Source organism: Carya illinoinensis, chromosome 11, assembly GCF_018687715.1.
Source record: "Carya illinoinensis cultivar Pawnee chromosome 11, C.illinoinensisPawnee_v1, whole genome shotgun sequence".
NCBI classification, from domain to species: Eukaryota; Viridiplantae; Streptophyta; class Magnoliopsida; order Fagales; family Juglandaceae; genus Carya; species Carya illinoinensis.
Window position 1 is genome coordinate 31,439,421 of NC_056762.1, and position 14,659 is coordinate 31,454,079.

The 14,659-nt window shown below is 39.5% G+C and overlaps 1 protein-coding gene across 1 annotated transcript; it reads right to left on the reverse strand.

Annotated features, from left to right (window-relative positions):
* Positions 1-305: 305 nt before the first annotated feature.
* Positions 306-1,875, reverse strand: LOC122282115 (transcription factor MYB30-like). Its single transcript, XM_043094072.1, has 3 exons — positions 1,697-1,875; positions 1,401-1,530; positions 306-1,227 (listed from the first exon to the last, which is right to left on the reverse strand). Exons 1-3 carry the CDS (start codon positions 1,830-1,832, stop codon positions 453-455), a joined length of 1,041 nt encoding a protein of 346 aa, XP_042950006.1. The 5' UTR covers positions 1,833-1,875; the 3' UTR covers positions 306-452.
* Positions 1,876-14,659: the final 12,784 nt, after the last annotated feature.

A 14,659-nucleotide genomic window follows, 5' to 3' on the forward strand; every position in this document is an offset into this window, starting at 1 on the left:
CCGCCACCAACTTTAATTGGTAGAAACAGGCATAGAACTGGTTAGCCAACGGCACAAATTCTTTAAAATCGACGTTGGTCAGTTCAGTAATGATTTGGCCCTGGTTTAAACTACTGAACTGGCCGACGTCATATATATATATATATATATATAAATTATATCTATCTAAAACGAGAGTGAAATGGTGTTGTTCTAGGTTTTTAGTTATTAAAAAAAAAAAAAAAGAGGCGCCGTTTGGCCGAAGCACTGAGTTAATATGCATTATTAAGAGTGCAATGCCATTATTAGTATGAATTAATATGCATTTCCCACTGAGTTCCTTAATCCTTGTTGGAGTACTTCCGGAATTGAGTGCAATGCACAAGGATTTACTTATTTTGGACACACAACAACTTCTGCATGCTCTGATTTAGGAGATTCCGACATATTTACTGCATCCTAATCATGTACAATTAGAAGCATCGATCTTTGGGAGCACTCAAAGTAGGGTTAGACTGATCATCAGAATTTTCCTCGGAGCCAAGCAATGTATCTTCAGAAACAAAGAGCCAGTCCAAGTACTGATCAGCCTCAGTCGGAGGAGCCATAAGTTGACAATCCTCCGAGCCATGCAGTTTTGTTTCTTGAGAAACCAAGAGGGCATGATCAATAGACGTTGGTGAAGAATGGTCTTTATTGCAGGTAGTAATGTTAGTGATGCTACCACCCTTATTATTGTTAGTCTTTTCAAAACAAGACATCTCCAAGAAATCCGGGTTGATTAGAAACTCTGACAGGAAACTTTTGTCAATCTCACAATCTATTGTGAAGTTGGACGGATTATTTTCTTCCAAAGTATAATTTGAAAAATCAACTGTGTCGTGATTCTCATCGTGAACTATAGAGGGACCTTCAACGACGATTGGCTTGCTGTTAAGCTGCTGCTCTTGATGGTGATGACGAGGTTCCTGTGGCCCCGAGGTACTCATCAGTGTAACTTTGGTGCACCTTGTTGCCTTTGTACGTATCACAGTACACGAAGCGCCTGTATCTGCTTTTGGTAGCTCGACTATAGCTGACGCTTCGGTGGGGTTTGGCTTTTCTTGTGCTTGATTTGATGATGATGATCTACGTTTTGAGGTGGGGTTGGGGTGACCCAAGAGTACTTTCTTTCCAATCTTGGTGTTCCAGTAATTCTTGATCTCATTGTCTGTTCGTCCAGGAAGCCGCCCAGCTATCAAAGACCATCTGTAACGACACACAGAACATTCTCATAATCAATCTGCAGTTGTGTGTAAATTAAATTAAAGACTGTTAATTTTGAACCCACGTCCTCTTCTTAAAAAAAAAAAAAAAAAAAAAAAAAAAGAACCCACGTCTTATTTTGTCAATAAATTAATATAATTTGTTTACTTCATCACCTGTTTCCCAAGAGTTTGTGAAGCCTGATAATAAGCTCTTCTTCATCATTGGTTATGTTGCCTCGCTTAATACCAGGTCTTAGATAATTCAACCACCTTAGCCGACAACTCTTCCCACATCTGTTAAGCCCTGCAGAACCCATTAAAATACATTTATTTTCTTAAGCTTAATCGACCGCAATAAAGAAAAGGAAAAACACAAAAATGCATAAGGTTGTTCCTCTATTTTTTGGTAGATCACGTAAAAATGATAATTATAAGAACTCTATTTAGTGTAGAGCTATATATAATCTAACCCGCTTTTTTGGGAAGGTTTCTCCATTTTCCTTCGCCATGCATTTTTATGTGTTCTTTGAGTATTTTGTCTTCAGTAGCCGTCCATGTTCCCCTATTCAAGCTCTGATCTTTTGAACAACAAGGACTCCTTCCCATTTTAACCAGTCTCCAAGAACCCCCACCTCCTCTCTCTCTCTCTCTCTCTGTGATCTCCAGTTGTTTGCAGTGGACAGAGAGATCGCGAGACCCTCTATGATTGAAGATGGGGAGATTGTAGTAGTGTTCCTATTTATAAATTGTCACGAAGAATGGTAAGAGGGCACGAACCACTAAAATCATCTACCTATAATCGGCCTCATGTTCCCCATCTACAGAGAGAGACAGAGTAGTTTGCCACTGAGACAGCAGTTTCTAATTAATCCGGATGACGATGTATGGTGGTTGGTGTTTGATGGGTCATGCTTGTACAGATTTGGGAACCCCATAATGTATCGGATGCCGATGCCTCACCGAACCGATTCGATTACATTTCGTACACCTGACGCGGCTGTGGGGTCCCTACATTTTTTCGGCCTGTCTCTGGGGATACTTAGCGGAAGGAAAAACTGGAGGGATGCCCTTGATGAATTCCAATCTAAAATTACGGGGAAATGGCATGAATATAATTATCTTATCATTTTTACAAGATCTTAATAATTTTTTATTAAATTGAAATCCATCAAAATCAAACAAGATTTAAATATATTTTAAAAATAAAATTATTGAAGAATTGCATCAAAATTATGAAGTAATTATGTCAATATTATTTTTTAAATATATACAAATCAATGTTCGAGACTAGATATAATTAATATCAATAGTCTGCCTCCATGGCTTAGTAATATTAGATACAATACTATATTAAAGTACTATAATTTTTGTTTTTTTGTTTTTTTTGTTTTTTGGTTTTTGATAAATAGAATAACTTCATTTCAAGACATAGCATCAGTTACATAACAGCATAATCAAACCATAAGGCATGCCCAGCAAACTTAGGGACAAAGCCCCACCACATCTAAACATCCAAAACATTCCATACATATCTAGCTAAACTATGGGCCACACCAATTTCCTCTCTGTATACATGCTCAATTATCACTTCATGGAAATGACTCATCAGACTTTTTACTTCCATAATTAAGTTGCCATTCACCGATTAAGACTCCTGTGCAGATTGCAACTCCTGACAATAAGTAAACAATTAGATTCCATAACTATTTTAGGAATGCCCAAATGAAAAGTTGCACCTTTCGGTAAATTATAAACCTTTTAAATGTGTTTTTTTAGAATTGAAAAGTTTAACTTTTCACAAGTGCTCTTTCATTTAAATTGTGACTTTTTAATAGTGCAGTTTCATTTTCTATAAATAGGAAACCTCACAAATGAATTTAAACACTCCAAATTCTCTAGAAATTAGAGAATCACTTCCTCCTTCATTTTATCTCTTTCTCTTTAGACTTTAGCTGTTTTATATTGGGTTAGAGAATCTTCTTTTGTGTGTATACCGAAAATGAGATTATCAAGAATCGACAGTATTGAATCTTGGAAAAAATTAACTGAGGTTGTTAATTGATTGGTTATTATAATGACTTCTAAAGAACCTATTGCACTTGAAAAAATTGGTGGAGTCTTTCTTACCATGCTTAGATTATATTTTGTTATTGAAAATAATCATCATTCTGTTTATTTACTTGAACCTGCACGTACTGTTGTTTTGCAAACCTACACAAAGAAAGATAGTTTGTGTTTTAAATCATTTAAGTGATACATTTTTTATATTTATCTACACAATAAATCTCCCAAAGAGATTTGGAATGCTCTTAATAAGAAGTATGGTGTATACTATGGATAAGTACACCACAAGCCAATTTCTTAGCTTTATGATTGATGATCCCAAATCTATGGTAAAGTAAGCCCATGAGTTAGCTATCATTTATTATGAATTGGACCCATGGGGAATGGGTACTACTGACAATTTTCTAGTTGTTTGTACAATAGACAAGTTGCATCCTTCGTAAAAAGATTTTGGCCTATCTCTTTAAAATAAGATTGAAGATATGACTACAAAAACCTTGATCTCTTCCATTAAAAACAGAACTTGAAAAATGATCCTATCCCACCCTTAGTTTATGAGTTCCCATTGAAGCCAAATATTGTAGAGGGCCAAAGAACACATATTACACCAAAAGTCCAAATATCAACAAAGGTAAAACTAGTTATGGGCACAATTTGAAACCAAAGTTATGGCACCCCATTTCTCAGTTTAAGACCTAGCAAGGACCCATGTGCCAAGGGTGCCAGCTGGATAGCAACACCCCAGATTTTAGATCTAAAATATGCGTTCAATTTTCGGACTACATGCTATTTGTGCCAAAACTAGAAATCATGTCATCCATTAAAACAAAAATATTCAAATGTCACAATTACCTCCCAAATAATATTACACAGTACCATTTGTTCATTTCCTACATCTAGGTATGACAGACCAAACATGGTTTTTTTGTTTGACTAAATAGTACATCTCAAAAAATACAAATGATTATTAATGGAGACAAGCCTCCATTACTATTACTTGGGCAGGTTCAGGCCTTCTTCCTTGGGAATCTCTCTTGGGGTTGCCTCTGGATCAAAGTCTACGACTCCGATAAACAAAACTGCTAATGAGAGACAATGCACATAAAGATGTCATGCATAGTTTCATGTAAAAGATTTATGAAGACATATTTATGTGTGGCGAGGAATCATCCCCTAGGGGAAAAAAAAAAAAAAAAAACACATGCATTTATAGCTCTAGCAAGGATCTATCATCGGAATAAAACACAAATATATAAGCATGACAAAGAATCACCCTCTAAGAAATTATCCTCTATGTAAATCTCAAGTATACTTATTTATCACTGAGACAAAGAATCACCCTCTTCTGATCAATTACATAAAATTCACCATATCTCATCATATAAACCTGCAGGGAGTCACTTCACTGTTCAACCCAGGGGCTCACTCTCCCCCGACCAACATGTAAGCTAACTCGCCTATTTCAAATCATCAAACACAAACTAAGATCTACTTGATCAACTTGGGGACACCCTCTCTGCGTTCTCCCTCCCCCTACAATCGGTCTCCACCCATGCATTCTCCCCTGTCATTTTGAAATCACTCCATGAATAAATAGATCATAGATGCAATGCAAAGGCTTAACTAGAAATAAAACCCCTCATAATTGTGTATGTTGTAATTGTCATGAACCAGTTACCCCATAACAAAATAAACTATTTTATTTAGAACCTTTTTAAGGAGGGGGGGGGGGGGAATCCTTACCTTCTTACTATTTGTAGTATTTGGTAATTTGCTTCTCGGCATTAGCATCATTGAAGATGAGTAGCCTAGATTAAAGAACTTAAGAAGGTTATCCTACAACTATATCAATAACTATGATTACATGCTTTACATTCTTCTTAAGGAACCAAAAAAAATCAGGGACAGATTCACGCACATTGAGGAGGAACAACAATTCTTAGTGAGATGAGCGGTGATTTTCAAGGAGCAGGTGCTACAATTAGGTGGAAGAAAATGACAAGGGAGAACACAAGGGGTGGAGACCAATCGTAAAGGGAGGGAGAATGTAGGGGGAGACTCGAATAGAAGAAAAACATTTTCGATTTTTACTTTAAAAAAGAAAAAGAAAAAGAAAGCCGTGTTAGCACAATGAATGCAGTGTAGGAATAGATGAGGAGGCTGTGTAGATTTTTTCGAATAGATAGAGAGAGGTCAGGCACTAGGGAAGAGGAAGATGTCGGGGGGAGGGGTAGAAGGAAAAGAGAAATGTTTTAAGGGTTTTTGATGGATTTGGGCCTTAAAATTGGGCCTAGGCTTAGCGGGTCTTGGGCCTAGGCTTTGGGTTGGGTCATGACATCCTCCCTAGTTAAAAAAATTTCATCTGCAAAATTTGCTTCATGTGACTATAACTAATCCTTAAGGACTTATAGAGTTAATAACCTCTACCTCTACTTCCATAGGTTCTTCCATTATGACCATAACTAGTTCCTTAAATAATGTATCACATCTAAAGTCCTAAGGTAGCCTATGCAGTACAAAATCCCCAATTTCACCTGAACATATCCTACACCACTCGTCGATCTTGATGAATTTACCTCTTAATTTACGTTAAGTTGTCCACTATTGATGCATAAGTTTTAACTTCCAAATCTCTATTGCACTTACCTTGGTCACCTGCTATTCTCTTCCAATGTTAACCATTAATAACGATTAATTTGTACTACAACATGATCAACTTATCATGAATTGTATATTTTCAAATTTTATTCTTATGTAATCTCATGTCACTACTAATTCCTCAATATCTTCGCAAATTTACTCTCACGCCATCATATTACTAATAACCATGCTTCTGTTACTCACTCTGATAATTTCACCACAATGCCTAAGGCTAAGATCTTTTAAATAGATCACTATTATGTCTAATCCATTTCAACACCAATCAACGACACTCCTTCCAAGCTTGAATAAAATAAAGACTTTTTGTCTCACAAATTCATATGTACACACTCACATATATTCTTAGATGGTCTCTTTCATCCTTAGTTATATTCAATACTCTTTAAATACAACTCCATGACTAATGACCCCATGTAGGGATGAAAATTTAAACCGGTAAACCGGTAAACTGGAAAACCGACCAGGCTTGGACCGGTTGGTTCAGTTTTGAACCGGTCCGGTCTGGGACCTATTCCTTTATTTTAAAAATCGGTTAAATCTGGTCTAGTTTCAGTTTTTGGCTTTCTAAGACCAGACCAAATTGGTTTATAAAATATATATAAATTAATTTTTAATATTATATATATACTTTTATATATATATGAAATAATTTTATATTATAATTTATAACAAAAATTTTAATCTTAAATATGAACGTTTGTTTGATCATATGCTATTAATATACAATATATATTAATTACATTTTGCCTAATAAATTCTCAACATATTCATTTTGATAAATACATAATACATTAGTAATACTAATATACAGTAGTATATTAATTACATTTTGCTTTAATTAATCAATAGACATTAGAAAATTACATTTTTTTATGACATTGGCACTTGATTAAAATCGAAAAACCGGACCGAAACCGGTAAAATAAAAAATACCGGTTTAGAAGGGTAACTAGTCTAAGATCAGTTTTTGAAAATGCAAAGTCGGTGTATGCTGGTTTGATCCCAAAATTTGCACAAAATCAAATCAAACTGGACCCGTTACACCCTTAACCGCATGCTCAATACTTCATCAACCCAAGCATGACAACTGTAGAAAATCGATACTGCCACATCGATGGGGGTAAAGCTTTACGCTAAAAGCGGTGATCTAACAGGGTCTACCCATTACATTCTTTCCAGCAATTTTCTTTGGAGTAATCTAAGAACTCATATGTGACGCCCCAAAATCCCCATGCATGGATGATGACATCACGGGTCATCACCCTATCGACGTGTGCCAAGTGTGTGTATAAGCGACGAATGTGCACGAGAAATACGCAGCGAAAAGCAAGTCAATAACTAAGTACCAGAATTTTTCTTGTTTAATACAAAGCTGTTCAACACATACATAAATAAATATTACAAGACACAAACATAATTTTAAACTAAATACAAAGCATAAACTTCAGCACCCCGGCGGAGCCGCATCCTCGGGCTCAGCCTCCTCCTCCTCATCCTCAATCTCTGCACCAAAATCTACGGTACCAAAAATGGTGCCGCAGGTAAGTAAAATCCAAACACCACCAGATAAAAACATATAGAACTCAAACAATATGCATGAAGTGATGCCAATGCACAAAACCCATAAAATCATATTTTTTCACACACGCCAAAAATTCCATTTGGCCCAAAAATATAACCTTTCCAAATATCACGCCAAAAGTCACATTTGGCCCATATCAAACTCAAACCGTTTACCAATTAAACCGTATGCACCATGACCTCCCCTAGGGGTCATCCGCACACCCTGGCTCCAGTGCCACACCGCAGGTAACAACCAAGCATGTGACACATAAACGAGCGATGCCCAGTTCCGCGCCCCGCGCGTTCGTAGCCAAGCATCCTCTAGCCCTCGCCAGCGAAGGGCCACGGAGTCTGTGCGTAGAGAGATGCCTGGTTCCGCGCCTGGCGCATTCGTAGCCAAGCATCCTCTAGCCCCCGCTCCTGTTGTCGTCCAGCGACAACTCAAGGGACGTCACTTAGTTTATTATGCTCTCGAGTGACCAGAGGAGCTCCACCGGAATAATACCTCATCCCGGCTTGGGGTCGTGATACACATGCACCCGAAAACTATTTACGCCAATAAAACGGGATTTTCTCGATTAAAACAAAATGCACATAAACACAATATGCAACTCATGCCTCATGGCTCAAAAAATCAAGCAATCACAAACAAGCAAAACCAAGCATTCCGTCCTCAATCCATCCGACCCCTGAACTCCTCGGACTCAGTCCGGAATCAGCCAACCAACAACAATTAATTATTGAATGAGAAAAATATATTTAAATCTAAAAGTAGGGTTTGAAAAATACTTACAGTGCTATATGGTATTTTTAGAAAGTACGCGGCGTTGCAAACGGCGGAAGGAAAGCAACGTAATAGTGAAATTTCACTGTGGCCGTGGGTTGTAAAATACCCACTTTTGAACGGGGACAAACCAAGGCTCGGGATTGATGGGGAAGGGTCTAAGGATGTTTATGAATCTAGTGAAAGTGGAGTTTGGCCGTGGGTGGCAACGGAAACGGCGGAGGAAGGGCCGAAATGCCCAAAAAGGAAACTAGCTCGTGGGAGCTGTTCCGGTGACTGTTAGAGGCGAAAAATGGGTGGGTTAGGACGGCAATGAGTCGGTGATGAAGTGGTGAAGAGGTGGTGGCCGGAGGTGGAGCGATGGTGGCAGATCAGAGAAAAAATCCGTGAGGCTTGCTGGGTTTTTTCCGGCCAAACGGCGGCTCCGTTGGCGGTGAAAATTGGTGGGGTGGTTCACCGGAAGGAGGGAAAGATTTTGGTGGGGGGGTGTGCCGCACGGTGGCCGGCGGCGGTGGGTCTAGGCAGAAGAAGCTTCCGGCGTGGGAGAGGAGAGAGAGAGAGAGAGATGAACGGGGGGGTATCGCGCGGGAAGGGGAGGGAAAAGGAAGAAAAAAAAAAGAAAAAAAAAAGAAAGAAAAGAGAAAAATAGAAAAAGGAAAAAGGGAAAATAAAAGATGGAGGGAAGAAATGAGGTCCAATCCTCACTCCGGAAGCCAAAACAGATCCGCCGAAAACGACATTAAAAACCGTAAAACGACTAAATAAATTAAACACCACATCAAATAAATAAAAACAAATTAAAATACATTAATTTAAAATAAATAAATCAATATATTAATTAAATTAAAAACAACACTTCAGTGAAAATACACGTAAAAGCGGGTCATCACATCCTCCCCCCCTTAAAAACAAATTTCGTCCTTGAAATTAGCAAGATCAACCACCAACTTAAAACAAGCCACATAAAATCACATAAACCATCTGTGACCAAGATTAAGAAATGTACCGTCTTTACTCAAACAAGTATAGGTATTGTTTCCTCATGTCCGCTACTCGCTCCCAAGAGAAGTCTTGAGCTAACGGATCTCCCCATGACACCTTAACCAAAGGTATCGTCTTGGACCTCAACTGTTGCTCCTTCCAATTCATGATCTGCGACGGAACAACCTCATAAGTGAGATCCGGTTGCAACTGAATACTCTCTGGGTCGACAAAGCGTGGCTCTTGTTGTCCAAAGCTCTTCTTCAAGGATGATACGTGGAAGACATCATGAATATCCCCAAAATACTCTGGCAAAGCAACTCTATAGGCGACGGACCCTACCTTCTCCAGAATCTGAAAAGGGCCGACATACCTCGGATCCAGTTTCCTCTTCTTACCAAAACACTTAACACCTCTCATGGGAGAGACTTTGAGATAAACCCAATCACCTTCTTCAAAAGATAACTCTCTCCTCCTGGTATCAGCGTAGCTTTTCTGACAACTCTGAGCTGCCGCCATTTTATCCCTGATGATCCGAACTTGGCTTTGCATCTCTTGAATTATTTCGGGTCCAATTATCCTACTCTCCCCGACTTCATCCCAACACAAGGGCGATCTGCACTTCTTCCCGTAAAGAGCTTCATAGGGAACCATCTGAATGGTCGCATGGAAGCTGTTATTATATGCAAACTCTATGAGCGGCAAATGGTTTTCCCAACCCCCTTGAAATTCCATGACACACGCTCGCAACATGTCTTCAAGGGTCTGAATGGTACGCTCCGATTGGCCGTCTGTCTGTGGGTGGTAAGCAGTACTGAACTTCAACTTAGTACCCAAAGCTGCCTACAAACTCTTCCAGAACTGCGACGTGAACCTTGGGTCTCGATCCGACACTATACTCTTTGGTATGCCATGCATCCGCACTATTTCTTTCACATATAAGCGTGTCAACTTACCCAAGGAATCGATGTTATTAACAGGCAAGAAATGAGCACTCTTCATTAACCGGTCAACAATCACCCAAACAGAATTTTTCCCACTAGGCATCCTCGGCAAGCCCACTACAAAGTCCATCGTGATGTCATCTCATTTCCACTCAGGAATAGGGAGGGGATGGAGCATACCTGCGGGTCTTTGATGCTCGGCCTTCACTTGACGGCATGTATGACATTTCTCAACATACAAGGCAATATCCCTCTTCATTCCATCCCACCAATAATTTTTTCTTCAAGTCCCGGTACATCTTTGTACTGCCGGGATGAACTGAATAAGGGGCCGTATGAACTTCTGCCATGATCCACTCTTTGAATTCTGAATCTTTGGGGACCACTCTGCGATCTCGGAACTGAAGTATTCCATCTTTATCCATACTATAGTGCAACGGCCCTCAAGATTTTCTGACTCTTTTTCTGATATTCAGTAGCTTCGGATCCTTCCTTTGAAGAGTCTTCAATTCTTCAAAATCAGTTACCCGAATATCAAGAACTGAAGATAAAATCTCTTCTTGCTATAAACTTTTAATAAGGAGCATTCTCATCCCACAAAGCAAAGAATCCAATTTTGACGGCTCGGCTTCATCTTCCAAGTGCGATTTTCGGCTTCATATTTTGACGCTAACACTGGTGCCGTCGTCAACCTGCGCTTCAATTCTTGGAAGCTTCTCTCACACTTATCTGACTAAACAAATTCTGCATTCTTCCGAGTCAAAGCTGTGAGAGGTCCGGATAGGCGAGCAAATCCCTCCACAAATCTTCAGTAATATCCGGCAAGTCCCAAGAAACTCCGGATCTCGCGCACTGTAGTCGGACGCGGTCATGACAAAATGACTTCCACCTTACTAGGATCAACAGCCACTCCATCTCAGGAAATCACATGCCCAAGAAATCTGACTTCCTCCAACCAGAATTCACACTTGCTGAGCTTGGCGTACAACTGGTGTTGGCTAATCCAAATGGCATCACCTTAAATTCATAATGCCCATATCTCGACCTGAAAGCAGTTTTGGGCACATCCTTGTCTTTGATCCTCAGCTGGTAGTATCCCGACCTTAAATCAATCTTCGAGAACACGGCTGCTCCTTGAAGCTAATCAAATAAATCATCTATCCACGGGAGAGGATATTTATATTTGATGGTCACTTTATTTAATTCCCAATAATCTATGCACATATGGAGGGTTCCATCTTTCTTTTTAACAAACAGAACTGGTGCACCCCACGGCGAAGTACTAGGCTGAATAAACCCCTTATCTACCAGCTCTTGCAACTGAGTATTCAACTCTTTTAATTCAGCCGGTGCCATGCGGTAAGAAGATTTATGTACAGGAGCCGCTCCAAGTTCCAAGTCTATAACAAACTCCATTTCTCAGACGGGGGGTAGTCCAGGCAAGTCATCCATAAACACATCGGGGAATTCTTCCACAACTGGAATGTCTACCAAAGACTTCTTCTCGGACAGCGTGGACACCATCTGGACTAAGAAGGCTTCCGCTCCCCATGCAATCTCTCTTCTTGCTTGAATTGCCGATATAATTACCGGCTTTTCTTTTAACTTACTCCCTGCAAATTCCAGACAATCACCATCTAGAAGTTGAAAGATAATTACCCGACTTCTGCAATTAATACTCGCAGAATAACGGTATAGCCAATCCATCCCGAGAATGATATCAAAATCCAACAGCTTAAACACCACCAAATCAGCATCCAAGAACCTTCCATCAAAATTTAACGGGCATCCCAAAGCAACCTTGGAACACCACACCATTTCACCATCTGGTAAAGCCACTACCAATGACTTTGGTAAAGGTTCCGTGACCAAATTACACATCCGCGCAAACGTGGAAGATACAAACGACTGTGAAGCACTGGAATCAAACAAAGTGCAAGCATAAAACTCATACAAACGGACTCTCCCTGTAATTACTCCAGCATCATGGGTCGCTGGCCCCTCATCATCCACATCTCCGGGTGTGACAGCATAAACTCGGGCTTGCATTGCTTGTCTTGGATTTGTTCTTCCTCCGTGTCTACCTCCACGGCTTCCTTGAACTCGGACGGGGCACTCATGAGCAATATGGCCCACTTGGCCGCATCGGTAACACTGGGGTCCGCCACTCAGCCGACACTCGCCCTCATGAGCTCTATTACATGCTCCATAAATTGACACCCGTTCTCCCATACGAACACCTGAGGACGCTTGAGGTCGAGTTCCGGTTCGCTGAATAAATTTCTGAGGCGAACCTGAGCTGCTTCCTTCACCAGAAAAACTCCGCCTCTTATGACCCAGAGGGGAGCCCATACACAGATTATTCTCTCAATCTATAAGGGTGGCGACATCCACTAAGTCCTGAAAAATGGATATCCGGGGACTGCCCACCATACGGCGTATATCAGGGCGTAGTCCCTCCTGGAAACGCTCAGCTCGCATCTCCTCTGTGGCAATGAGGTGGGGAGCAAACCGCCCAAGTTCTATAAATCTTCGGGCATACTGTTCCACTGTTGTGCTCCCTTGAACCAAATTTGAGAACTCTCTTGCCTTTTGCTTCCTTACAGAAGCGGGAAAGAAGCGGTCGTTAAATTCTTTCTTGAAACGCTGCCAGGTCACAGCGGCGAAGGATCCCAATTCTAATTCCAGCATCACCCTCTTGGTATCCCACCAATCAGAAGCGGTGCCTTGCAACAGATAGCTGGCGTAGAGTACTTGTTGCGCCTCGATGCAACCACACACCTCAAAAGTTCTTTCCAAGTCCTTGATCCACTTTCTAGCCTGAAGTGGATCCTCTTCTCCAGTGAAGTGTGGAGTTCTATGCGCCAGAAAGCGCTCATAGGTGCATCCGACTTGCACCATGCTACTAGATCCTCCCGGGTATAGCCAAGGCCCTCCTTGATGTGGCCAAGGACCTCCTGGTTGCGGCCAAAGTCCTCTTTGTTGCGGACAAGGCCCTCTGTTGAACCCAAGGTTTCAAGTTTCATGTGATTATAAATTTACACATGGATTTTGATGATAACAAATGAATTCAAAGAATAAAGGAGTTTCAAGCTCAAGTTGTCCACACAATGGAGTCAAGCACATCAAAGAACCAAGCATGAGTAAGAAGGAAACAAGTTCACATTAAAGTCATAGAGTAATATTGTAAATCTCTTAAAATTCGAAATTAGAATTAATATTCAAAATTAATATTTTATCATAAAGCATTAAAATACATTTTCCACATGTGCATGAATATTTTTAAAAATTAAATTTGAAAATTTTGAAAGATGATTGATTGTCATCTTTTACATGTGCATGCCTTGATTAAAGGGTTGAATTTTGAAAATATTAAAGATGATTGATTGTCATCTTTTACATGTGCATGCCTTGATTAAAGGGTTGAACTTTGAAAATATTAAAGATGATTGATTGTCATCTTTCACATGTGCATATTTTATTTGAATATTTTCAAAAGTGATTGATGCTTTTTTAGACTTATACAAAAGGTAGATGATTTTGTTTGAAAAATTTGAAAAGTAAAGTGTGCTCCTTTTGTCATATGCCAAAAGTAAAATATTAGGTTTGAGTTTTTTAAAAAAAGTGAATGATGTCGTCTTTGACAATTGAAAAAGAAGAACCTTTTATTTGAATTTTTTGAAAAAGTGAATGATGTTGTTTTTGACATGTGAATCTTTTTTAACTTGAATATGAAGTCTCATATGCCTATAAATAGATCATTTGAGAGCTTCACATTCACAACACCAAGAGCATACAACATTCATTCAAAGCTTTCATTCTCTCTTCTCTAAGCATTGAGCCTTAATCTTTATTCATTTTGAGAGATATAGTTTGCGCTATATTGTTCTTATTTCACTCATTGAGGAGTATTTTCTGATAACCTACCCACTATCAGCTCTTGTATCAGAAAAAGGGTGTATATAACCCTTGTGCGTGTAGAAAGTATTTTACATGGGGAATAGTTGAATTACCACGTGTAAGGTGATTGCAAGTATAGAGGGTGTTCTATACGGATCCTTTGCAGCGGTGTTGTTCAAAGGTGTAATAGGTTTCTATCTCCACCTGAAGGAGGTTGAATAGTGAATTTGGAAATCTTCAAGGGGTAGCTTGAGGCGAGGACGTAGGCAGTGGGGCCGAACCTCGTTAACATACTGAGTTTGCTTCTCTCTTACCCTTACTCTTTATATTTATTGTTATTTCATATTTTGTTTATATTTTATATTATATATTTGATTTATAATTGTTATTTTTTTAATACAACTCAATTCACTTCCCTCTTGTGTTAGTCATCTGGGCAACAATTGGTATCAGAGCTAGTTGACCTGTACTGTTCATATAGGTAGATCACTCATGGGAACTCTCGCTTGTGACTGTATCATCGAAACAAGACTCTC

Bases quoted from the DNA above. Each gene is read 5' to 3' on its own strand.
- LOC122282115 (XM_043094072.1), bottom strand. From the start codon at position 1,832: ATGGGAAGGAGTCCTTGTTGTTCAAAAGATCAGAGCTTGAATAGGGGA. The intron at 1,531-1,696 runs GTTAGATTATAT...TGGGTTCTGCAG, and splicing joins AAACCTTCCCAAAAAAGCGG to GGCTTAACAGATGTGGGAAG. The intron at 1,228-1,400 runs GTGATGAAGTAA...GTGTCGTTACAG, and splicing joins CACAAACTCTTGGGAAACAG to ATGGTCTTTGATAGCTGGGC.